Raw genomic sequence first — 25,193 nt, 5'->3', positions numbered from 1 at the left:
GAATTGCAGGCGGGGGCGGGGCGTGAGGGTGGAGCTTTGCCATAGAGGACGTCGTAAGGAACCGCATTCCGAAGCCGTCTGTTTACAGTGATGCAGGGAGAGATGAGCGGAACCATCCCAAAAATCCATACTAAGCCAGGTTCGTGGTGGGATGCCTCTAAAAAGAGAGTCTATGTAAAACCTCAGCCAACAAGTAGACAATGCAGTTACAATTTAATCACGTTTTTGTTCCACAGTGGTTTCCATAATCTTCAATCCGAACTCTAGGCTTTCCCTCTCGTTTCTGCACAAGGCTAAAATCGTGATACACTGCCTTCAAGAAGTCGGGAAGCCAAATGAAGTCGTAGAACGAAATAGGAGTGGAAAAAAGTAAAATGATTAGATTATACGCGGTAGAACGATGTGCAGTTGTTTGCCTTCCAGGTACTTTCTTAGAATTTTTGTCGAATTCTGACTATGTAGTGGAAAGCTACACTGCGTATGGAAAAGTAACGCTCAGCCCTATCTCTAACACTATTGAGACTGTTAGTCGATGGTATCCTACAGTTAACAGCAAAGGATGTTGATAAGGATTTTGTATTGTGGCTTTTCTACTTCACTGGGAAGTTTCCTGCTCTAAACTCTTTTCCAGAGGCCACTTTTCCAAGGTCCCGGGTTAAAGGCAGCGTATCACGAAAGTGATGGTGTAGGATCCTCTGTGAACAGTACATAGTTCAGGTTGTGGATTACGATTCCGAGCGTGGCCACGCTCAATCCTTCCTAATCGTCCTGAAAAACAGCGTAGGTAACGTTTCTCCCTACGATGTACGTTAGAACGCGTCAATGTCCTACATCCTCCCGTTCCTTTGCAGCCTATTCATGGCCTTTCCACGGAACTGAGACTGAGGAAACATTGAATCTATCGACCGCTCGCTACGATGATGCGATGCGTGCACAAGGGGTGGGGCGTTCTGACGTACGTCGTACGAACAAAAGCAGTTTCCCACGCCTTTTTTTCGGGATGATTATAGGGAATTGAGCAAGGACACACACGCATATTCTTTAGCTACACCCCAACTATATATGTTTCTAAGGGCTTCCCAACTACGTCACTTTCGTGATGCGCTGCCTTCCCACCCACAAACAGTTACAGTCAACGCTAATGTATCTTCAAAGATTCCTTGTAGTCCACATGGATAAAAATATGCCAGAAATAACCGGGCTAAAACAGGGATCACGAGGCTGGCCACACGTGTGGATAGTGCGAATGAAACATTCCGTACTTTTGTGAGAAATTTCTGAGTAGTGGCTGGTTATCATTGCGGATGCGGAATTAAACGAGGGTCCCACCGCTCGATTTCGCGCAGAATCGCTTGCTCCACAAGTCTGAACCGAACGTAACCAACGGGGAGTCAGATGTTATGAAGAAGAGCGAATTCTAGAGGAGGAAGTCCAGAAACAATGGGATTTCCGCACTCACTGACTCTTTCTGATATTCTGGTTTTACTTTCTAGTTCCACCTGTTGTTCTTGTGTCTGCTTAAGCAATCAAATCGGCCCCATAGGTGCGATAGTGAGGAGCCGGATCAACCGCCCAAAAGTGAATGGGATCGGACCACCGGCTCCGACTATCGCATCCATGATCGGGGGACGGGGCAAGGTTCAGGGTTACGGTTTCCGTGAAAGCTGAATCTGCATGAACGCTATAGTAAAATAGGATAGATTACGGGAAGAAAAAAACAGCCGAAGCTTGGCTATCACCAGCAATTTTTCCGCGCAACAGCTTTCGTTTTCAGGAAAAAAAAACCGTAAACCTGACCTTTCCGGCCCCCTCTCCCTTCCCCCCTCCCCTCGAGGCACACAGCGCCATCGAATCGAGTAAATCGAGCAATCCATGAGTTGATAAACACCCTATATGCAATTCATTTCCACTTGGCGAATATATGTATCAATTTTACGACAACCGACAAATCCTAGCGCTTCTTCTCCTCCTCCTCCGAGAGCCTGGACAGTTTCTTGCGTTCAGAAAGTGCGATTTCCGTGTGAAAATTGTAAACACCGTTCGTTTCTTGCGTTTCAACATTTTTGTTTGATTCTGAGAAAAGTTTATTCTGTAACTGTGTCCGTGCACTTGCACCATTATTGATCCATTGTGTTCAACAAATGGAATTTTTATTTCGTCACAATTTTCCCATATGAAGGCTGAAATCGCATCAAGAACCACATTCGTTATAATTCTAAGTTCTTTAATTCTTAATTTTACAATCAAATGAAATAAAAAAAACTAAATGAACTATTATTACTACTACACGTGATAAAAATTAACTATTCTTATAAAGAAAAGCTAAATATTGCCTAATTAAATCTTCGAAATTAATGTAGGAACTTTTCCAATGATTAAATAAGCAAAAACTAATTCGCGAACAGTTTATTTAAATCAAATTCAAAGTGAGCGGAAAAAAAGAACGAACATGACTGTCTCCGATTTCTGGCATATTCCAGGAGGATTAATTGTCCCAAAAAAAAGTAAGAAGTCGAGAAAATCACTTCTCCACTTAATTTTTTACTATGAAAACCTTTTTTGAGCACAATAAAATAAAATTAAGGAAGGAAATCACGCGGATGACGCGCACAAACGTTGCCCATGCAACGTAGCTGCACGGACATTGTGGGTGGGGCTAGCGAGCAGTGGACGAGTTTTCCTCCAGCCACTGCGATGTAATAAGATTTGCTTCATGTGATTTTCAGTTTGTGATCCTTTCTTCCTTGTTCTTTTTTTCCCCTGTTTCAGTAATGAGTTATCGATTGATTGTACTTTCAGTTCGATTTGGGTAGTTATTCAACCGTCATGTTACCTGAGCCAAGTAAAGGGAAGAAGCCGGACTCGAAGGAAAACGACAAGGTTCAGAAAACTGACAAGGTGGATATTTTTTCCATGTTTTATTTGCTTATTTTCATTCTTACCTACTATCATATCGTCGTTGATGTCTTCCGAGAAATTTCCTCTTGCCACTGGTTTTATGGGTCCACTGGATGTTAGGATTTTGATAGGCGCGGGGTACTTCTTTTCATTTTATAATAGTGTTGGAAATTGCCTGACTTCCCAGAAAACCGTCTTACATTTTCACTATAAGGGAGTGTCTGAATGATTTTGATAGCGTTCCGGAGAGATTTCGACTATTTTTAACTTTTTTACAAGCAATAAACTTTGATCAGTCACGCGCCTACTACTCGATATTTACTCGATGGGTAATTTCTGGAGCATCCAGAACCTTGACATCGTCGAGGTCATTCTGTGAAGCAAATGCAAAATCCACACGTATGGTGCCTGGAATTCTGGTGATGGTTTATTTTAAGGGTTTTTATTTCAAATTTAACCTGCAAACAGCTTATATCGGTAGTCTTAATCAAAATAGCTCTTCAGAAAATGTTATTTCCAAGTTATTTGAGGTCAGGCTATCCCCACTTCTGCATTCTTGCAATCATTCACATATTTTCTTGTCCTGTTTCTGATAGCCGCCTCTTTTTTCTTCTGATCGGGAGGCTGGTCTTCACTTCAGTTCCTCCGCTTGGGTTTTGCTTTAATACAAACAAACTTAAATGCGTGCTGACTCATTTAGTAAAAGTCCTGTATCCCTCTTGAATTTTGTACTGTAATGCAGCGGGAGTGTGATTGGGGATCAGGGAGTTCTTGTTTACTTGATTGTTTCCATATTCGCACCATGCTCACCTTTTCCTCGATGGTTTAAGTAGTTACTTGTTTCTGTAACCACGAGTGAGTTCTGTGATTATGTACTCTACTTTTTTTCTCATTGCAGCGACGAAACTCGCTCACGGATTCATCAACGTTCTCAACATCGGCCTCTTCGAATAGCAGTAGCGTTGACAGTGAAGAAGCTGCTGGTTTGTTAGGAGCGTTGTGTGAGTCAAAAGGAACAATGACAGTACCTGCCGAGAACTTATGCAACAGTACCGGCGATGAGAACGCGAAAGACGGCTTCGACCAGGTGTCCTTCGTGCTTCAGTGAAATTTGTTACCAATTTCCTTTCATATTTCAACGATATCTTCAGTATCGTCGAGCGATTCGCACTAATACATCTCCTGCTGAAGAATGTCGCCGTCGTCACGGTTTCAGAAGCATAGCTGATGATGTTGGAGTGAGTATTTTCATGGAGGGTGTGAAAGTCCGTGATGTTCTTTTCAAAGTGAGGTTTTAAGAATATTTGCAACGCTTCATGGAAATAAAAAAACAGGTGTAACGGATTAATGTTCACTTAAAACTTTGTTCTATTTCTTATCATATGTATTCCTTGAGGTTTAAGGCGATAGAATGGGAAAAAAAGAAATCCCTGACAAACAGGACCTGACAGAGAGTTCAACTCATAATCAGGGACCTGATAAAGAAAAACAGTCACGAGCTCGCCTGTTAGCGATGTCATTCAAAATAGTTCTTAGTCATATGCGATGAAGATGTCGATAGAAGGTGACTAAGAACCATGGCGCAATGATGCGATCGCTAAGATATCTCTAGTGAGGAAACAACAAAAGTATTAGTTCAGTGCAGCTGTTCTCTGCTGGCCTTTGGACAATAAGCGGTGCTCATATCATTTTGAGAAAGTAACGACAAACGTTATGACACTAAAACCACCTAAGATTGTTTCTTCTGCAATTTTAGATAAGTACCACGTACAATATTCTGAATTCCCCACGAAAATGTTGTTCGTTGGCTGTAACCCACTCATTTTAAAACCATAAAAGTAACAAATACACATGTGATGAGCGCGCTCTAATGACAAACTCATGTTTCTGCGATCGTGGCCTATTCTCCGTCCCAAGATTTTCTCTTGCGATTTCTCATAACCTGAAATTCTTCAAAGCAACTTTCTGTCTTCTATTATTTGGTAGAATCTTAGGAATTATATTAGTTTGAGAGAAGAGAGACGTCCCAATTGCAATTCATCTAGTAACGAACCTGCTACTGGGGTTTCGGGGTGATATCGCAACGATATCGCACCGTTTTCTACCTAGTAGCCAATTTTTACTCCAAGGGAATGTACTACTTTTGATCCGTCCCCTTTTGATGTATCTTCCCACAGAAAATGTAGGAATACTGCTTAGGAGTTCCGTTAGTGCCATTATCGTCCAAGACCTACTTTTTTCTTAAGAAAATTTTGTCCCAAAAAGTAAAAACTGCGGGGAATTCCTTTAATTTCATATTATTTTTTTGACCACACTAAGTCATTGGGATTTTTTCTTCTGTGAAACATGTGTAATTTCCGTTTTCTTTTCGTAAAACAGAAGATCTTTTTTAGAAAAATCCACGAAACGTAAAGATTAATGAAAAAAGCATTGGGTAGTCCGTTAACAGCAACTGCTGCTTTGTTAAGAGTGAATACGTGACTAACGACAAGCAACATGTCAACGGTGAGACAAACACCTCTGTAAGACCAGCGATTCACACTAGGAAGAGAGCAGAAAAACAGAGGAAAGAACGAGAAAAGCTGGAGAAAAAAGAACGTGATCGAGCAGCAGCAATTCAGGTTCGCTCCTCTTCCCTTTTTTTTCAAAATTAAATCAGTCAAAATTAAACTGCAGTACTTATATCGTCTGTTTAGTCCTCTTTTTCACTGTATTCACCAGCTAAGCTTGGTGAAAACTGTCATATTGCTTCTAGAAACGGGTAGAGGAGGCAGAAGCGTCTAGACAAGCTGCAATCCTTGCCAGTGAAAAAGAACGACTTGCTCGAGATTTGCTTAGGAAGGAGAATCGGCGCGGGCAGCATAAACTTGGTCCTGTTCATTACGGGTGAGATTTTTCTTTTCATTTTGATTTCGCTGACAGTGGATTTAAACTGTTTATTCTTCTCCGGAAATTCTGGGATAAACTCGCTGATTACTGAAATTTTGATCCAACATGGGATTTCTAATTTATGGCCCTTCACGAATCTTTATTTGTTCGACAATAGGTTATGAAATCACTTGTTACTGCCCATCGTACTCTTTTGTAAACATTTTACTTGGATTGGTTTTGTAGGGAAGTAAAAAAGCATGAAAACGATTGTTGTGATCGATATCAGAAACCACGAACTATTCGAAGTAAATTTTCCAGTAGAAATACTCCAAAGCAAATTTATTCACCACTAAAATATTAGGAGAATGCCTTCAAGATTATTTATACCTTAATGGATATGTTTTTGACATTTATGTTTGTGTGTAAAATATTGGTTTCTTATCATACGGTGTAATTTATTTATGATCAACGGTAGTTATGCTTCCGTACTTTAAAACTGGATCAATTGAGATGACTGGATTTTCATTGTATCAATAGTTAGTGAGTCATAGGTAGAGCAGTTTCGCATAGGAAATAAATATGAGCAGCGTTCTTGGAACGATAAACCAGCCTAATCCAGGACAAGCAATTTCACTCCACCCGTAAACTCTTCTGTCGAAACACCTCGGAATGTCGGACCTCTCGTGAAACTCCAGGCGTCCATCGGTTTTGGTATTGCTGCAACAGGCGTTTATGACTACGTACGTTTCTTTTTTAGGACATAGTTTTTCGGTTGTTAAATTTATTTGTTGTTGATTCAGTACCCGAGGATTGTTGGTGCAAGAATATCAAAGCCTTCATGTTTTTACTCTGATCTGGTAGGACCTTGGAAAGAGAATTGGCGGGAAAGTTACCAAGATGTGAGTTCTTCTTGTGTTTCATAGTGTCATAATATATTAATTCATTGGGTTTTAGTCCTATTTACGTGAGCAGAATCATGTTGGAACACTTTATGTTGCTAAGGACGCTTTGGAAGGTGTTGCTAAGTCCATGGAACAAGTTCGTTCCTCAGTTTACTTCATTGTTTTCTTTCGTAACGCAAACAATTTATTGAAGGTTGCATCGATGGCCAGTTCTCCTTTTTCAAACAAATGGTTGAAGAAACTTTTGCTGCTTGTTCTGAAGGGACAGGTTAGAAAGGTATGTTGATTTGCTGCCTTAACATCTTGAACCGACTCTTTTTTGCTAGTGCACACGACAATTTTTTAAAATTTCCCCTGTATGATGTTATGTCTGGATCTCATAGCGATGCTAAAATGACTTCCCATCCAACCTCTTATTTTGTGACCGTATAAACAAGCTTTTCGTTTTTAATGTGTTCTTTTACGAAATGATCAACCACTGGAATGTGACTTCGTGATACACAATGCACATCTCATTTTGCGGCTTCTTTAAACGTTTTGAGTGTCAGACGAACTATTGACAATTTAAAACGACATGTTCGAACTGACAATTGACAATTCGATGGAGTTTACAGCAGTTATTGGATTGGTCACCTCCCACTGATTATTTTAAGGTGTGGCGACGCATGCAGATCATAGGAGATGTGTTACGAAGGTATAAAGTTGATTATCGCTGTAATTTTCTTGGTCTCACGTCGATGATAGAGTTCGTGATGCAGGTATTTTTCTTTCCATGCTCAATATAACTGTTTCCTTTTCATATTCCGATGTCAGCAGTAAATGTCGGATTGTCGGAAGGAATTCATTATTTTTAGTCATTTTTTTCAGGGCATTACGAATTTAACAAAGAATACTGCCAACAACACAAATATAATTATGTTTTTGTCTTCACAATTCTCCGAACGAAAACCATGTTTTTTAAATAACCACCGACAATGCTTGTAAGTGTAAATTCTCTTTGTTCATTTCATGTTTACTTACAATGGCCCCATTGTGAAGGAACATTGTGCTATACAACTTTTTAAAGTCCTTTCCTTCTCACTGAAGTAACTCAAGTCGATAAAATTGTTCTTTTTTTTCTTTTAAATGTGAAATTCGCTGAAGAAAAGGAATACGAATTCAGTGTTTTGGTACCGTTGAACTGCTGATGTGTTAAGGATGATGGATTTTATTCTTCATTGTTTGGCACCATCTGCCGCTCACCAGCTCATCTCAGAAAGATCGTTTGTGACCCAACAACAAGCCGTACATTTCGCTGCTATTAGTGGGCATCCATGCCAACTTAATGTCTTACTCAGTCATGGTGAGTATTTCCCGCTGCAGCACATTTTCTGGTATTTTTATGACAGTTGCATTCGTGCATTCATTCACTTCAGCTTTCTTTCTTGTCAAATTGACATCCTGAAAGACATTTTTTTAAACGGACTTTGCTATGTTTTTGAACGGACTTTACTAGGTTTTTAGTTTCATTTTATTACATCACTTAGAGTAATAAAAAGTACAATAGTTCATTTTCTTTTCTTTCTTTGGAAAATTTTACATTTATTGCAAGATTAGGACTTAAGAATCTCTCTAAGTACTTGTTGATATCTTCTTGTGAATTAGGGGGATCATGGTCTACAGCTGCGTTGTTAATGACCCCTTTTCTCCATAAACTTCCGTCGTTACTAGTGATTACTTCTCATTCTTTACTAAATGGTTCATTCATAGTTATAGTTCATTATTCCACATTTTTTTCAAATTTGTATGAAGTGCAAAACCTATTCGGAAAGAAGAAACAACGCAGGTGTAGAACATGTTCCCCCTAAGCCTATTTTTTTATGACAGGACATTGCCTTATTACGTAACATAATTTGATTTCGCTACTCTTGACTCTTTAGTCTTTTCTTTGGTGTTTTGAGCATCATCAGATTAAGTTAAGTTCTTTCTCCAAGTTTGTGAAAGAATTATTAACAAAGTGAACTACTTATTCTGTGATCTTTGCACTTTCCACCGCTGTTACCCACCCACCCAAGTTATGTCCGAACCATTCTGATATTTATGGAGTTCAAATTAAAAAAAAACTTCAGGTACTAGTACTAACGAATTCGACCAGTCAAAACAAGCACCAGTACACTATCTTGTTGAGAGAAACAATGTGCTCATGGTATGTAGGTTTTTTTTTGGAATCCATACTAATTTATTTCATTTCTTCCTTTTTTTTGAATTCCGTAAGCCTGGAATTTTTCTAGGTTCGACAGTTGATGTGGTATGGATCTGACATGTCGTTGCTAGAACAATCAGCATCGAAAATTCCATCCGAGTTGTACAACGTTGATAATGCTGAGGTTTGTGAGTCCATACAGAAGTAGGATAGTTACTGCATGATAAGTTCAGCCGCTGTTCTCACTCCAGTACCTGCTGCTACAAATATTTTTCAAAGGAAAAAACATTAAATTCGCTTCTCATGGCATGCCTACTTCGAAATTGTAATGTTACAAAATATACCTCCCATTTTTCAGGTTTGTACATTCCTTCAGTTAAGAATGAAGGCACTGGAACGAGTTATGGCCTCATGGTTACGAGCAATTTGTGCAGGTATATCTTTTAGTTGTCTGGATCTGAGAACTATGGGTGAAAAAGGAACCCATCTATTGCTTTGACTTTTAACGAAATCTACTCTATTTCTTCCTTCAAAAAGGCACAGCTTTACTTCTATCTCCTTAAGGAAGACTCCAACTTGGTTGCGCTGCAAGTTTGTTACATTCTATGCGTTTTCTCGAAGCTCATGGTCGTTTAAATGATGTTGGACACACGAGAACACAAGAATTGGTAATAATTTTGTTTACGCACTTCAGAAGCTTTTTTTGCAAGCCAGCTGTTTTTTTTTTCAGCGAAAAATCAAGCTGGCTCTGCGGCGAGATGTAATCGAAGAAGCTAAGGGTGAAAATGATCATTTGGTTGGTAATATTTCAGCTCGTACAGTTCTATCATTCCTATAGCAAAATATTTGGTACATTTGCTCCTGAATAGGTTACGAGGAAAATATTCATGGAAAGCAGATATATCTTTCTATCGTTTCAGGTAGTTTTCATGTTGCCCGTAGCGTTTACACCTCAAGACGCGCTGATGCCTGCTGAATGTCCGCATATAATACGAAAGAAAATGTATGAAATGTACCCAACCTATCAATTGCCTTCCTTCTTCATGCAAAATAATCCTACGTGAGTTTTACCTTGTTTGGCATGAACTATTGCTTTCGATCTTCGACATGAAAATAAGTTTTCACAAGCTCTGTTTTTATAGTAGTTTTATTTTTTTGGTTTAGTTAAGAATTTCCCTTTTTCTTCCATTTTTTTTCTGCTTTTTTCTAAAGTTATTTTTGAAAGATTCTGGAAATATTTTAAAGTAAAATTGAGTATTCTCGAAGTTTTTACCTGACGGTATATTTATTACTTACTTTTATATTTTATTTTATATGTCTAATAGAAGAGAACTTAATTCAATCTCTTTTTTAATATGGAAAAGATTCTATTCATCAACCCAATATCCAGTTTGAAGCGAGCTGAGCTGTTCCTCCCTCAATGTTTTGCCTATATGGAATAGAAGATTAGTATTGGACATACAGAGGATTCATTTTCATGAGTTATTTTTCAGAATGTGTCTACAAAATGTCGGAGACTCTCCCGAATCTTCGAGAGTGTTCACCATGTTGTCAGTATTCAAAGAAACGCATAATGGTTATTTATATGCTTGGCGACTTCCATATAAAGCGAGCCAGTTGAAGGGTGTTGGTGAGTTAATAAAAGGAAATTGTTAAGATCAAACGATTTGTGTTTTTTCATAACGAAAACACATTAACTAAAGCAAAGAGGAAACATTAGGATGGTTTTTTTCTCGCGAACTAAGTCCTTTAGTTTCTCAGGAGTACAAAAGCGCGGAACGCAGGTTCTTGTAATTCTCCTTCCCTTATCTTTTTTCGACTATTGCAATTTCTGGAGTTTTTGACTCAAATTCAAGCATTGATGAATATCACAAACTCAGAACTGTGCGTCTGTAATGAGATAAATGGACGTGTAGGGAATTTTCTCTTATCTGATAGTCGTTTCACTTCCACTTTCAATGTTTCGAGTCTATTCTTTCTTTTGTGCCAATTGAGAGCTGTAAATGAGGTTCTATAGCAAAAGCTGTTGAAACCAGTTTAGCTGGATTTAGCTCTTCTGCGAAGACTTAACGATCTCAGCGATAGAGAACATCTTGTGGTCTTTTTATGGGAAGGTACGTCGTTAACGCTGTTGAGCTTAGGCTGTTTTGGACACAATCAGTTTTTACGAGGGAGTGGGGTTGCAAGAATGTTTTAGCTTCTAACTCATAGCAGCATGCTCGCTTGCGTTTGAATTTTAAAATGGTAGTTTTTTCCCATTGGCAGAGCCTCTACTGAACGCTTGTTGTTATTTCCATTCAAACGTGACATCGTAGCATTTTTTTGGATTCTCGCAATAGTTTATGATTAATAATTTTATTCTGTTATTTTACAGAATCGGCTATAATGACGTGTACAGTGGATGTGTCGAAAATAAACAGGCAAGTAGCTGAGCAGTCAATGATGTTTGTGCAAATGTTCGTTGTAAAATCGACATGCTCTCCATCCAGTAAACAGAAAATGGAGTGAACGGGTGCGCGGCACGGTTTACTTACATAATAATATAAGTATGCTTTGTGATTGCTTGCTCTGTCCTTTCAGAAAGTGTTTTGTAATTGACTTTTGTTTTTTTTTTGTCTACTTGCCAAATTTTATTTCTTCTGCTAATAATTATGGTTTGTATTATCTGCGGGCTTTGTATGTGTAATGATTCGCCCAGCGCTCCGCTTTCTGCTACAGTGCGACCCGAGAGTTCGAATCATCTCTTCACCCAATTTTGCTGTTAAGAATCAGGAGAAACTCCTTCCCCACAAATGTATTGAACTTTGAGAGTTTTTAAGGAAAAGCTTAGACGCTTAGTTTTTAAGTGAAAAGTCCATATTTATAGGTACTAAAACTTTGGCAGTCATAGAGGTTTTAGAGCATCTAGTAAGCTTCTCTTATACTCCTAGATAACTGGGAATTGTGTGGCGCTATAACTCATTTTAATCATCGGTGGAATTTCTATCTCTTCTTGATGTATGTACGCTTGCTCTGTTTGAAGTGTATTTGTTTTAAGGCAGATCTTAGTTGTTAAGTAGGTTTTAGCTTTCTTTTACATCACCTTGAGTCAGCATAGTCCTTTTAATCGAATGATTTCTATGTACTATACATTCACAACATCAAGAAAAATTTTTTAATTCTCAATTTCTAATGGTGTACTGTTTATAGATTTTTAGATTTTCATCACACTAATAGTTATTTCATTTGTCCCTCAAATATTGTACGTGTTTTCTAAAGTTTTTATTATTGATCAGGGCTGATTTGATCACAATTCAGCAAGAGAAGAACACACTTTATTAGAAGCACCATTTCAGGATATACACAAAACATAGTGGATTTAATACACAAAACCCATTGCTAACTTATTTAGCAAAGTCATATTTAAAGGTGTCGTTCATCACAACATTCTTTATTATCTCGTAATCGATATTGGCACGTTCACGACAGGTTTTCTCATTGTCATTGTTTAAAAACATGCCTGAAACAAAGATATTTTCACGTGAACAGAGTAGAAGTTCACGAAAGGATGAAAACAATGGGAACAGCTACAGATACAGCTGTTGATAGGAAATATATATTAGAAGTCTATGGAAAACAAACTTACAAAAATTCCACGTTACTTTCAAACCGTTATCCGCATATTTTAGACATTCCTCTTTCCGTTCCTCACAGTTGCTCTTCTTTAGCTTTGTTTCGCATTTTGTTTTGTACAAATCGCAAAGTTCATTCTGAAATAGGATCACATTAGTAGGGGCACATTCCTAGAAACGACAGCGCTCCGCTCCTCCGTACGATTCCGCTAATGGTGAAAATCACTCTTTATGCTGTTAGCGAACAATTACGATTGGAATAAGTGACCAATAAATTATGGAGGAAATGTGATCTTAGCACTTACTCACTTTATTTGAATATTTTATTTGAAATACAAATTTAAAGTGCAAATTTTTATTGTTGATGGGAGAGTCGTGTTAAAACGACGTGAAGCTCAGTACAGCTCCCCGAGAGGCTGCTCTCCAAGCGGTGCGGTGAAGGTAGCGATTGGGACCGAAATGGGACCTATCGCAGCGATAAGTGATGCCAGCAAGGTGCGGAGCGAAGCCACCTACGCAACTGCAACGAGCTTAAAGTCGTCGTCTACAAAAACTCGACTACATTCTGCCGCATGTGCAGACGAGTTGCGGCTGATGGGGCAATAAAGTTGGCATGGCAGTTGCATAAGTTCTTATGTGTGCCATTCTTTCTCAGGATTCTCTCTCATAAAAATGTACCAGGGTATAAATTCTGTTAGGTTCACGATTTTTAGCATCCTTTTGATCTACTACTTGTTATTTTATCTTCTCTTTTATATATATTTTTTTTACTTATTACTTGATATTTATTAATCGTCAAGTTAGTTTCGAGCCTTCTCGTTTCGTCTCGTCTTCCAAAACGTCAGCATCAACTTAAATTAATCATTGTTCAGAGTTTAGTCTTTTCATTTTTGCGTACAATCGACTACCGTTTCATACGAGATCTGGTCTTTTTTGATGAAGGAAAGAAATTTTCGAATTTTTGTTGTTTACAGCGATCGCGCAGTTTGTCAAATAGATAGATCCACATGACTATACGTCGTCGTAAAGCACAAAAACTTATCGACGGGGAACAAATGGAATTTTGAATCGATTCTTGTGAATCATCACAAAATAGTAAGAAACGATTAGTAATCGCATTCCACTTACCGTGGGGAATTCAGGTTTTTCAGTAACGGCGACCATTACTGTAATGTAGAGCGATAGTACGTAAATTATCCTCGTTTGCATATCCTGAAATGTAAATATTATCGCGATTATGATATAAATTTTACTAGAAAGGAAGTGCACGTGAAAATCGTAGGAGTCGACGAGTGAAAGGGATGTGAGTGAAAATGTGTGGAACTACCGGGATGAAAGAACACATACGCCAAGTCGGATGAACCTGCTGCTGTAAAATTAGAGCGAACTCATCCGTTGTGGGGGGACTGGATTGCTGCGGACTGTGGTGGTTGGTTTTTGCGCCAAATTAACGTTAGCAGGTTTCAGCCAGCCACGAATCCATCCACGAACAATACTGCTACGAAAATTGTTGCACTGTAGCAAGTTGGATAGGATAGGAGCAGCAGCGTTGTGCAGAAGAAACTCGAATTTTATGAATTTAATTGATAAGAATGTTCTCGACTAAGTACAATTTCCAGGAATTCAACATTTCCATTTCATTTCTTTTTGCAGCTAAGGTCATCCAAGGTCAGTAAACCAAACCACAGAAAGTGAACAATTCTGAAGATGCACTGATTTCTAACTACAACATCAAAAACATTTATTTTTGTTTATTTTTTATTTTTACTTTTTTGAAGCTGTACAGAATTCTCTCCCTTCTTTTTTTGATCGGGGCCTTTATATCCCTTCCGGAGAGAAGAATGAATCAGTAAAGTGGTACCAGACTCATCTGGGGAGGGGGAGGGTCTGGGAGGATAAAAACACTATTTTGATGCAGTGGTTTACCCAAGCAGGTCTTTTATAATTGTATATGTATTTTATTCGAATTACAGTAAGAAGGATTGGTGCATTTAAAGTGGATGGATACGCCAGAGACTTCTGGACTTTATTTTCGATCGTGAAAACACAAGACCACAGTATGATTTCTGTTGTAGCATCAGGCAGTAAAATTAAGTTGAATTTTTTATTGTTAAAAATTACACCCAAAATTTAGTGAAAGATTGGCGCCCTCAGAAAATTCGCCTCAGAAATCCAGGAATATGAAATCAATATGTATCATATATTATACATAAATGTATTTCTGATCGCTTCCATAGATGCTTGGCGCAAAAATAAAAAGAAAAAGAAAAGGATAAAAAAGAAGTAAAATGATAACTTGATAAAATTCCTGAACATTCATCGAGTAGAACTTCAAACCACAGAAAGGTGTATAACTTCAGCTGATAGGCAATACGGTTCGGGCACAAGAAATTTTGTTATTTTCATTTCTAGAGAAAAGTAAGTGTTTTTTGGACTCAATTCAACAAAAAAAAAGAAGAAGAAAACCGTCTAATACGAAAGAATTGTTTTTCTGGCTGGGGAATTCGCTCCGTAAAAGGTGAAAATGATTAGAAAATAGACTTATTCTTGTCTAAGCAGGTCCCATCAAAATGTACTTATGTAAATGTCAAAAAATCCTCTATTTTTGTTTCTCATAGAAATGGGGCTTCATAGAACATTATCACCTCTTACCGCTATCGCTGCTGCAATAAATTATTACAATTTGATTTACAGCTGTAAAAAATAAAAATAGTAAGGAGAAGAAATAAATAAGTAAATAAATAGTCACATTTTTACGATGTGCGTTTTTTTTTTATCCTGAAGTAGATGACGAGTAGCTAATACTCTACTTTTTGATGATTTTAACGCTTTCCTAATCAGATTAGTGGTAGAAATGGTGAGCCATCGCAGGGAGATCGTTTTTAAATCTGTGGAATATTCGAGAAAGAAAAGTGCAAAAGTGCAAATTCGACGATGCTAACTCGTCCATTAAGGATTTTCAAACGACTTTTTACAGCTTTAATTTTCTTTTACGATTTGGAACGTGACCATAATTTATATGTCTAGTCTCATGGAACCGGTTTCCAAGCTTAACGATGTGGTTTTAAGTCAAACTCTAGGATGTGAACGTTCTTGTTCTTTTAAACGTTGATTTTTGCAGCAATGGAATAGGATACTGTAAGGAAACATTGGGAACAGGATAAATTCATTAGGAATTGCTTAAAATTTTTCTGGAAATCAACTCGAGCTAGATTTATTCGCTCGACTTTGAACCGTTAGGCTTACAGAGCTAGATCTCAGACGCAAGGAGAATTTTAAGAAAATTTTAAAAAAGTGCTTAGACTGGTTCCTGCAACGAAATCTTCTTACTGTCTATGGTATTATTAGAGTCATAAAGATTTTATGACTGTTCTCTTCTCTATAATGGTGGCATATCATTCCGATTCCGATTTTTTTTCGGATCAGAGAAAATTTAATCACCTTCACTGGTGCTATTTTTAGGATGAAGGTGATTTTTTTTTAAATCATATTCCTTTTTGAGAAAAAGGTGAAAAGACATCACCTCGCTATAAGCGCCATGAAAACAATCATCATCCGTACTGGTAAGCGTTGAAAACGATGTGGATTTAAAAACTAGATCGTAGTAGCAGTGAATTTTGAGGATAAACACTGGATACCTTCTAAATTTCACGGGAAAGGACATAAAAAAAACAGGAAGGAATATCCTTTACCTTCTATCTTTTACTAGAAAAATCGCTAGGCGGTCATAAGCGACGGAATATCCATAAATTTAGGATATAAAATGAGTAAAGGATGTATGAGATGAGATGTTCATCACAACAGATTCGAAAATTAACTACGCCTAAGGATGCTTAAGGCGAGGATGCGATCTTTAATCCCGTTCCTTCCACACCGAAACGGCACTCGTCGTATGTTCCAGAAATCACGCTGCAACGACAGAACAACTAACCAGCAAAGCCGGTTTCTCTCACCGAAAGGTTTTCCGAGAAGATATGAATGTTGAAAATGCAAGAGCGGGTAAAACAGCGGACTACCCAAATTGCCCTTTTTTCAATGTGTTTCCAGCAATTCGGCTAGACAAATTCCTAATGAATTGCGCCGTTTCAACGGTCCTATCATTTCCAAAAGGTGTTAGGTTTCGGGATCAGCGAAGATCTGGAGGAGTCGAGAAATTGGGGATCAGAATTTCCGGAGGAATCTCCGGATTTTTGCAATGTGAAACCTATCTGAAACCGTCAGCTGTGAGACGAACAGCTTAGAGAATTCATCTAGAAGCTGGTAATGAATAATAGAACACAAAGAGAAAGCTTCGATGTGTACAAATAAACAACATTAAATTATATTCAATGTGACTGTAGAGTTAATATGAGTTGACGGACGAGGCGAGACAATAGCGCGCCTCGAACGGCGGCGCCTGGCCGCGTCCGCCGCCGGCGCACCACCTCCTTCCAGTGGCTGACTGCAGCCTATCTACTGCTGCAGCAGTCGATGGCCATCAATCAGTTCGCCTAGTGGGACCGGATAGAGCCTGGAAAACACCCACACACGCATACAGTAGTCCCCAGTAGATGAAATAAATTATTGTTATTATTTACAAAAGGAACGTGTTTGTGAACAACATGAAGATGTGAAAAATAAAAACGAAAAATGATCGTTTGAACAATAGGAGAAGTGCTTCCAAATATAGATCGCGATACAAAAAAAAATACAAACAAAAATACAGAATACAAAAGAGAAAGAAGCGGTCAAGGAGATACTGGTCTGGGATTTTCTTTGAAATTCTCCTCGAAAAATCCAATTTGCTAAATTTGGACATTTTTTCTAAAGAGTTTCACGCGTGTATTTTGTTGTTTACATTTTTTACTGTTTATGTGTATTCCTGGGTTCATACTACGCAGTCCTTATGTGAGAGTTGCGAATTTAGATCTCTCTCAACCAACTTTTTATGTTCTACATGAAATCTTCTCTTCTTCAGAGCTTCAAAAAAAAAAACCATACGCGGGTATTGAGCAAAAGAACGTTGAGATCCTCGAATCCTAATTTCAGATTAGCAGAGAAAAGCGCCTATGGGCAGCGCCTATGTTTACTTGGGCGACGGCGACGCGCCCGCAGAAATTCGCACGGCACCCTCCGCATTTTTTTCGTTTGTCAGAGCAGTTAGAAATATAAATAAGTAGCTGTAGAAGTTGTTTGTTTCGAAGAAACAAAAAACGGTGACGAAGAAATAGAAAAAAATATTTTCTTCTTCACACTCTGCGCCGATATTTCTGTTGAATTCAAAACAACATCAATGAATCAGAAGGGGAAAAAAACTCGTAATATGGTGCAGAAAACAAATGTATGGATTTTATGAGGTAAACAAACGTGCTATTCGCTCGATTCTATTCGCTTCGATTATATGATTTGTAACTTTCTTCTATAGGGCATAGGATTACAATGTTTACACCACAGTGTACAGTAGCAGAACCTGTTACATTACTCAATACACACGCACAGAAAAAACAGAGATCATTGATATGGTAGGAGGTTCAAGGAGAGGAAAGAACCAAGGAAGAGACCATGGAACAACGATGTGCAGGAGATTTTTTGACGATTGTTGTTGATGGCGGGAAAAAAAAATGAAAATATAAAATTAAAATATAAAGAAATATTAAAAATATTAAAATATATGATCAATGAAATTAGACCAGGTACTGTACGTAAGACTTGCAAAGTGGTTGGATTAGTGCTGGGGACGACTGAAAATACAGGCAGACCTGTAACCCGCCAACCCTCCCTTCTTCCCCCCTCCCAAAAAAGAAGAACAAGACAGGCTCATATTGAAATCAGAATTAAAATATCGATGCAGGAATGAACAAGGATCAGGATCAATCAAGCATTTTGAAGATCATCTAATAAGTCCATAGATAATGAGATTCTTTTAATTGAAAATGATTTCTGATGCCCAAACGATTGATCAAGAAATAGTTTCAATTTTTTTCCTGTTTTTTTTTGTTCCTGCAGTACGGGGATTTAGTCATTCTCTCTCTCAAGCTCAAGTTCAAGTTTTGGAATAATCCTGAAACCTTAGACAGTAGAATTAATTAGCAATCGAATATGTGGAATTCATCTTAAGGGCTAACACGTGAATCGAAAATTCTAGACATACTTGGCATACTGTAGCATTGAGTATGAAATGATCTGACGGTAAGAAAATTCGAATTAGTAGAAGTGTCCACAAAAACACAAACTTGATTCAATTTGTGTCTAATTTGTGGTCTTCTGTCGCGGTGATTCCGTATCAAATAAAAGACTAAATTACCTGAAAATTATGGTTGCGGTTTGAAACAAATTTCTACTCAGATTAAATATTTCTTCTTTCAATCTTAATTTTTTTAATATTTGTGGAATTTAAATTTTCTTAGAATACAGTAAAAAAAGGATAGAAAGGAATTCGATGTCTGAAACAGATTAAAATTATCTGTATCTATATAATTATTGAAATCTACCATATGAATGAAACATGGATGAAAATAAATGGAAAAAAAAGAAAATAAATAATAAAGGGGAAAAAGATAGAAAAATTATGCAAATACTATACAAACAACGAAGGCTAAAAGAACAAACACGTATCTACAGTACCGATACCGTATCCGCAGTACAATAACTGCTCGTAGTACAACGAAGAAGCCTGAGAATCTAAAAATCTATTGGGGATAGCCTAGGCTAGAAGAGGATCAGGGACTTGTAAGATGTTTAGCCTGGAAAACACAATTTTCCATAAATGGAAATGGATTTCATTTCATTTCACTCATGGAATTGAGGAAATTTTTCCTCTCCATTTTCGTAAATATTAATTTTTGTTCCATATTTGTTACCATATTTGTTGTATACTATTTGTTCGTTGTATACTCCATTCTTGATCGCATGGATTGCCATGTAGAGAATAAATAAATAAATAAATAAATAAAACCAAATAATAATAAATAACCAAATAATAAATATAATAAATACAGATTTAAATAAGGTGCTGTAAAAATGTAGGAAACACATTAAAATTGGAATTTCTGCTCTCTCTCCTAATCCCAGTCTACGTTTGCGTTTGCTGGGTTAAGATGTCAGGGAAATGTCAAGGATACCATCTAACAAAGTAAAATATGGTCCTAATCAGAATATTAACTACCGTAATGATTGTTGAATTGTATCAAATCAATCCTAGAACGCAATCTGGAAGAGATCTGCAGGTTCCTGCAGGTTTTTCCACTAATCGATAGTCATTAATCCTCTTGGACAGTCAATCTTTCCGTGGCTTAAGTACATCTTTTTGCTGATACGCTGCTCTGCATAGGAATTCCACAACGATTTATCCGGAACAGTGAAATCATTGGGGATTTCTAACAGCCAGCGTGATATCTTGCTTCAATTTCCTTTGTACTGTAGCAAAACCAAAAAAAAGGACAACGCAAGCATTTTTTTCCGCGTATGGAAAAATCTTCCATCTTTCCTTTCTTCTCAATAAACCTAGACAAAAAAAAAACTTCTCAGTTTAAATGTCAAGAGTCTCTTTTCAAATTGTTTCTTTTTCAATACATAGTGCAATGTTATTCGTCACAGTCAACCACACTACGGTAGAGAATTCTAGAGGGGAAGAAAAAAACTTCGAGAAAAAAAGAAACGTTTTGTTTCGGTTACACCATACACCGCGCACTTCTACGGGAAATTAATGGTTTTGCCAGTCGAAAGATTTCACGCTTCCTTTTCTGAGCGCTTCACTTTCTTGGTCTGATTAGGAGAAAAAAAACTGAAGAAAAAAAAACCGCCAAGTACATTTCTATGGAAATGTTTTAAGAAACTAATCGCCCAGTCGTAGCACACATTTTCGATTATATTTCCATTTTTTTCATTTTTTGAAAAGCGCATTCCATGACAGTTTTCTTCCAAAAAGTTGTTAAACCGGTAAGCCTGGTGGGCATAAACAATATATTTTGCATGAAAATTTCAATTTACTCGATATTATCTACATCATCGATTACATGCAAAACTATTGTATAAGAAATCGATAAGCTACAGTAACATCGGAATCATTTTCCTTCCTATCGGATTCGTTTTCCTTTCTGTCGAGTCCACCCTCAACTTTAAGCGTTGAAGTAAGCAAGTCCTTCTTTTAAAACAAAGGTCACCCATAGAAGAAAATTAATTTATTTTGCCTTTTTTAAAATTCTTTAACACTCAGAAAACTCAAAAGCGCTCAACAGAAAGATAGATTTTGGAAAAAAAAAGTGGCTTAAAATTACATATGTAGCAGCTAAGCTGCTATGTCTACCAAGCTATTTTTCTTTCTTTCCATGAGAATTTCTTTGCCATTTTTTTACTGAAGGAAATTTGTGAGCTACTGTTGTCACTGGAATAGATTATAAAGAAATATGTTTCATCTAAATTAGAATTTATTTAAAGAAACTAAACTACTATATCCAACAATTCTTCCAGAAAAGTTCTTTGTTACAATGTTTTTTTTTCTTTTAATGGAGTAGCAGAAACGCTCCAAATTCAAGATAAATATGTACTTCGTACATCTCTCCTTTTTTTCATGAAAATGTAATTTTAAAAAATGAAAAGCTTATAAAATTAAGTAAAAAATGAAAAAATATGGTAGAAATTCTTTTGAAAACTTCTGTATTTCAATAGCCTTAAAGACAGGAGATGAGTCATCTCATTCTTGTTTCTCAGCTCCATATGATTTAGGAGAGAAGGGCAATACAAGAACAGCAGTGCAGCTACTTGAGTTCCAGTTGAAGTAAACAAAAAAGTATACTGTTATTAATATACTTAACAACCTCATTTATTTGGTTCCACTGTCATATGAAAAGAAAAGCGTTTTCTAAGAAAAAAAAAACTCTCATTGAAACCTTTGAAATGCCCAACAAAAAAATTATCGAGACGAGAGAACAGTCAGCGATTCCGTGAGCAAACTCGGAACAAATTGTTCCCGAAATGAGAGGGTGACACGCACTAACACCAGGAAAATAATAAGCAACAATTTAGCAGTTCATCCAGACAAAAGACTTTCTTTTTCATGAATTTGAAAGATTAAAATAAAATAATAGAAAAAGTGAAGTATTCAAAAATTAAAAGATTTAAATTCAAATTTTAAAAATTAAATCTAAAGTTATGATAAATTGAAACATGAAAATTGAAATATTTAATGATTGGAAGTGAAGTAGGAAAACGTAACAAAAAAACTCCAGAACATAATGATTATTCGAAAATTGGGATAGAAGCTAATTTTTATGGAAAGTTACAATTAAATTAACCAAAAGTGATAAATAATTAATTTATAATTAAACTAAAAATTGATTAATTAAAACTATGATTTATAACTAGATATGATCTCCATCATGCTCGTGTACTCGGTTCAGCTACTTCCTATTTGTTTCCTAAAAATTTCATCAGGTAAGAGTTTCATCTATTGGGAAGTTTACTAGAAATAAAAGCAATAAAAAGCAAACAACAAAAAGGTCTTCACACTAAAAATTTAATGAAATACTAATTTCAGTAATTTTGTCGCAAAAATTTCTCGATTTGGAATCGTTTCATCCAAATTACTTCATTTCACTTACTTCACTTACTTTGTTTTATATTCCATTTGTAAACACATGGATTGCCATGTAGAGAATAAATAAATAAATAAATAAATAAATAACTTTCGTTGCAAACACTTAAACCGCTGAAACGCTATAATACCTAATTTTTTTCCCTCTTGTGGAAGTCAACTTCTACATTACAGTGAACGTGTTTTCCTTTTATTCGCCGAATTCCAATGAGGACTTACAGTCGATCCAGATTCGAACGTGTGTTTTTGTTTTAAACTGTAATAATTATGGTTTTATGTGCTAAAAGCAAATACAAATGAAAACAGTTATGGTATATCTGCAAATTCTGGAACTTCACCTCCGATAGATGATTAAAAAGAAGCATATAATCGTGGAGGAGCAAGTGAAACCCCGTTTTCGGCAACGTTTAGCATCCCATCAGTTGAAGTGAAGTGCTGTGTCCAGTAAAATTCTTGCTTCAGTTGGATAAACACGCACCAGCCGAAAATTTCCGCTGTTTTGATTGAACATTGATATCCGATAAAAATTTGCCCGCAGACAAACGTATCACGCGGCGAAAATACGTTTCCAGTACTGGAAACGTATTCCGCAACAAACGGTTGGGTCCCGCAGCGAAGTGTTGTTGCATTGAGTTTACGTTAGCAATTCAACCAAATAGTATTGGTCCCGTACTCAATTCAGCTAAGGTAGAAAATACGAAAATAGAAATTAGAGCATAAGAAGCGCGCTTCGATTGATACCGTATTTAAATCTTACCTTTGATGAAATTTGACGATTGAATGGCTGTGTGGATGAGGCTTTAACTATACTCACATAGTTTGACATTTTACGGTATCCAAGGTGTCTTAAGCTTTTTTTTTGTCACATGGAGAAATCACAAACAAAGTTAATTTAAACTCCTAAATATTTACCTGCAGAACTTCGGAGGTGGGGGAAGGGTGGGAAATCAAACGTTTATGGCCACTCCACGTTGAAAACAAACTGTACCGTCCGAACCGGACCAGTTAGGATTGCTAGGATAGCACGATTGGAAATAGAAATTGCCGATGATTTCGGTTCCTTCGTTTATTGTTCTCCCAGGGCACATATCTAGGATACGGTGTCAGGACATACTAATGAGAATAAGAAACGCTACAGAAATCCCTGTACGAAGAGAAACTCCTTTAAATTAACACATCTGAATCTTTTTTCAAGATATTCGCAGCTAAAAGTCATCCTAATTAAAGACAGCATACCACGAATCTGAGGTGGTGCGGATTTTAAGTGGAGCATTTGTACACGGGATAGTAGATTATGGAGAGGGGTGTGATTCCGTCCATTTCTTCCTAATTGCCGTAAAAAAACGGCCCGGAAGATGCGCGCGTGCACAAGGCTGGCGCGCTCCAATCGAACGCCTTGTGGAAAAAAGTGCGCCGGAAGGCCCGGAGCCGTTTTCTACGACAATTAGGAAAAAAAATGGACGGAATCACCCTTCTCTCAGTAATCGAGGATCCCGTACACGAATACTCCACCGGAAATCCGTACCACTCCAGATTCGTGGAGTGATGCATTTAGCATGGAGTAAGTACCTGATCCAGAAACATTAACAGTAGGAGAAAGGACCGTACGAGAAGTGTTCTCTAAGTTTGTTGCGATCTGTGGTCCAGTATTTTCTTTTCACCGTATCCACCTTCGCAAATTAATAGGTTGCTCTCCAACCCTCAAGTAGTCCTCAGGTTCTCACTGATCGTAACCTGTTCCGGGAACAGGCACAGTCTTTTTTCACGTAAATTTCATACTTTCCTGTCGAAGGAAAACGTTATTTTCTACTGTTTTTGTTTGTGTGTTTGTTTGTCTGTTTTTGTACCGCTTTACCGTAGCAGAATGTTCCTTCCACAGAAACTTTCACACAACACTAAAAGAAATAGGCTCCTAACATTACGGCAACAATAACAACGTGATTTCTTTCCGTTTAAACGTAGAGATCGATCATGAACGCGCGAGAAAAAAAAAATAGAAAAAAAACAATGCAAACGATCGACTGCTGCACAGGAATGCTATGTATCAGTGGATGGTATGGATACCAGGATCTTAAACTGTCATTTATCATTCTAATAGTTTTGATGAACGCACGTAATGGCCAAGTCGAAATATGTGATTTATTTTTCAGTTCGTTTTAGAACATTTGATCCTAGATTGATCCCATTTATAAAACTCTCCTCAATACGAAAACATTGCGGGAAAAACAAATAGACCAAGAAATCTTAAATTCGTTGAAATAGAAAGAAAAGAACTATGAAAAATTTACTAACAATGAGATAGCGTGAAGTGATGTTCTATAAAAGGGAAGAATGGGGAGACAATATGAGAAAAACCCCGCATAACGATGAGCTCCATTCGACATTAAAATTTCAAATTAAAATCAAAGTCGATTCTAGATAATTCTAAAATCGCATGCAACAAATATCATACCTGAATATCCTAGTTGTTCTATTGATACGTGAGTCATCCTAACCCGTTTGGTTTGGGTAGGTCAAGTATTGATCATGTGGAACAGGTCGCGTACGTTTCACTGCTTTGTCTTCATTATTCTCTAGAAAATTCTTCCCAACTATAGACGAGCGCTTAAAGCGACACCTATATCAGAACTAGCAAGTTTGATCACTGCATAACATTGCTCACAGAAGATTTAACTTTGATTTTTTTTTTGAGATCATTGTTGTGAACTACTCATGTCCCGGATCAATAAATATTCTCACACCACCTCATGTATCAAATGAAAAGAACTTAAATCTGCCCAACACTACCACTTGAACGTAGACAGACTTCGACAATAATCCTTTATTCGACCCAAAAAAGTTACGAAGAATACTCAAAGCCCGTTTTAAGTAATTTCTCAATAAAAAAAATTAAAATGTCGGGTAATTACATCATCACATTGGCAACATGTTAGAAAATACTTCAGAGGAAATTAAAAGATTAATTAATTAAATTATATAAAACAATTAATCAGCACTAGAAGACAGAGACTGGTAATCGAACATGAAAGGACACCTTCAGTAACATCTATAAAATTTTCTCAAAATCCAAACAGAACAACTCAGCACGGGGAGAAAAAGGAAGGAATAGCGAAAAGAATTGAACATGGACATAAACGATCGTCAAGCATATGGGAATT

General features: G+C 37.2%; 2 protein-coding genes across 4 annotated transcripts; one reads left to right on the top strand and one right to left on the bottom strand.

Annotated features, from left to right (window-relative positions):
- Positions 1–802: 802 nt before the first annotated feature.
- Positions 803–11,361, top strand: RB195_016237 (uncharacterized protein; the record flags this gene model as incomplete). Of its 3 annotated transcripts, none has more annotated exons than XM_064207299.1 (22): positions 803–940; positions 2,661–2,696; positions 2,800–2,898; positions 3,797–3,985; positions 4,050–4,136; positions 5,367–5,519; positions 5,654–5,784; positions 6,389–6,509; positions 6,570–6,668; positions 6,724–6,807; positions 6,865–6,948; positions 7,325–7,429; positions 7,539–7,651; positions 7,868–8,013; positions 8,780–8,856; positions 8,942–9,037; positions 9,212–9,287; positions 9,418–9,521; positions 9,584–9,649; positions 9,774–9,913; positions 10,347–10,483; positions 11,228–11,361. In XM_064207299.1, the coding sequence occupies 22 exons, from the start codon at positions 803–805 to the stop codon at positions 11,359–11,361; spliced, it is 2,415 nt and encodes an 804-aa protein (XP_064063178.1). The 3 variants fall into 3 exon arrangements, with proteins under 3 accessions (XP_064063178.1, XP_064063179.1, XP_064063180.1); XM_064207298.1 differs by having other exon boundaries at positions 4,050–4,184; XM_064207297.1 differs by lacking the exons at positions 803–940; positions 2,661–2,696 and having other exon boundaries at positions 2,827–2,898.
- An 875-nt stretch (positions 11,362–12,236) lies between these two features.
- On the bottom strand, positions 12,237–13,809 carry RB195_016236 (uncharacterized protein; the record flags this gene model as incomplete). The annotated part of the gene is made up of 4 exons (XM_013435553.2): positions 12,237–12,352; positions 12,479–12,602; positions 13,593–13,676; positions 13,792–13,809. The coding sequence occupies 4 exons, from the start codon at positions 13,807–13,809 to the stop codon at positions 12,237–12,239; spliced, it is 342 nt and encodes a 113-aa protein (XP_013291007.2).
- Between the last annotated feature and the right edge of the window lie 11,384 nt (positions 13,810–25,193).

This window comes from Necator americanus, chromosome V, assembly GCF_031761385.1.
Source record: "Necator americanus strain Aroian chromosome V, whole genome shotgun sequence".
Taxonomy (NCBI): domain Eukaryota; kingdom Metazoa; phylum Nematoda; class Chromadorea; order Rhabditida; family Ancylostomatidae; genus Necator; species Necator americanus.
Note: the sequence above shows the minus strand (reverse complement) of the source record. Positions and strands in the feature narration are given on the sequence as shown.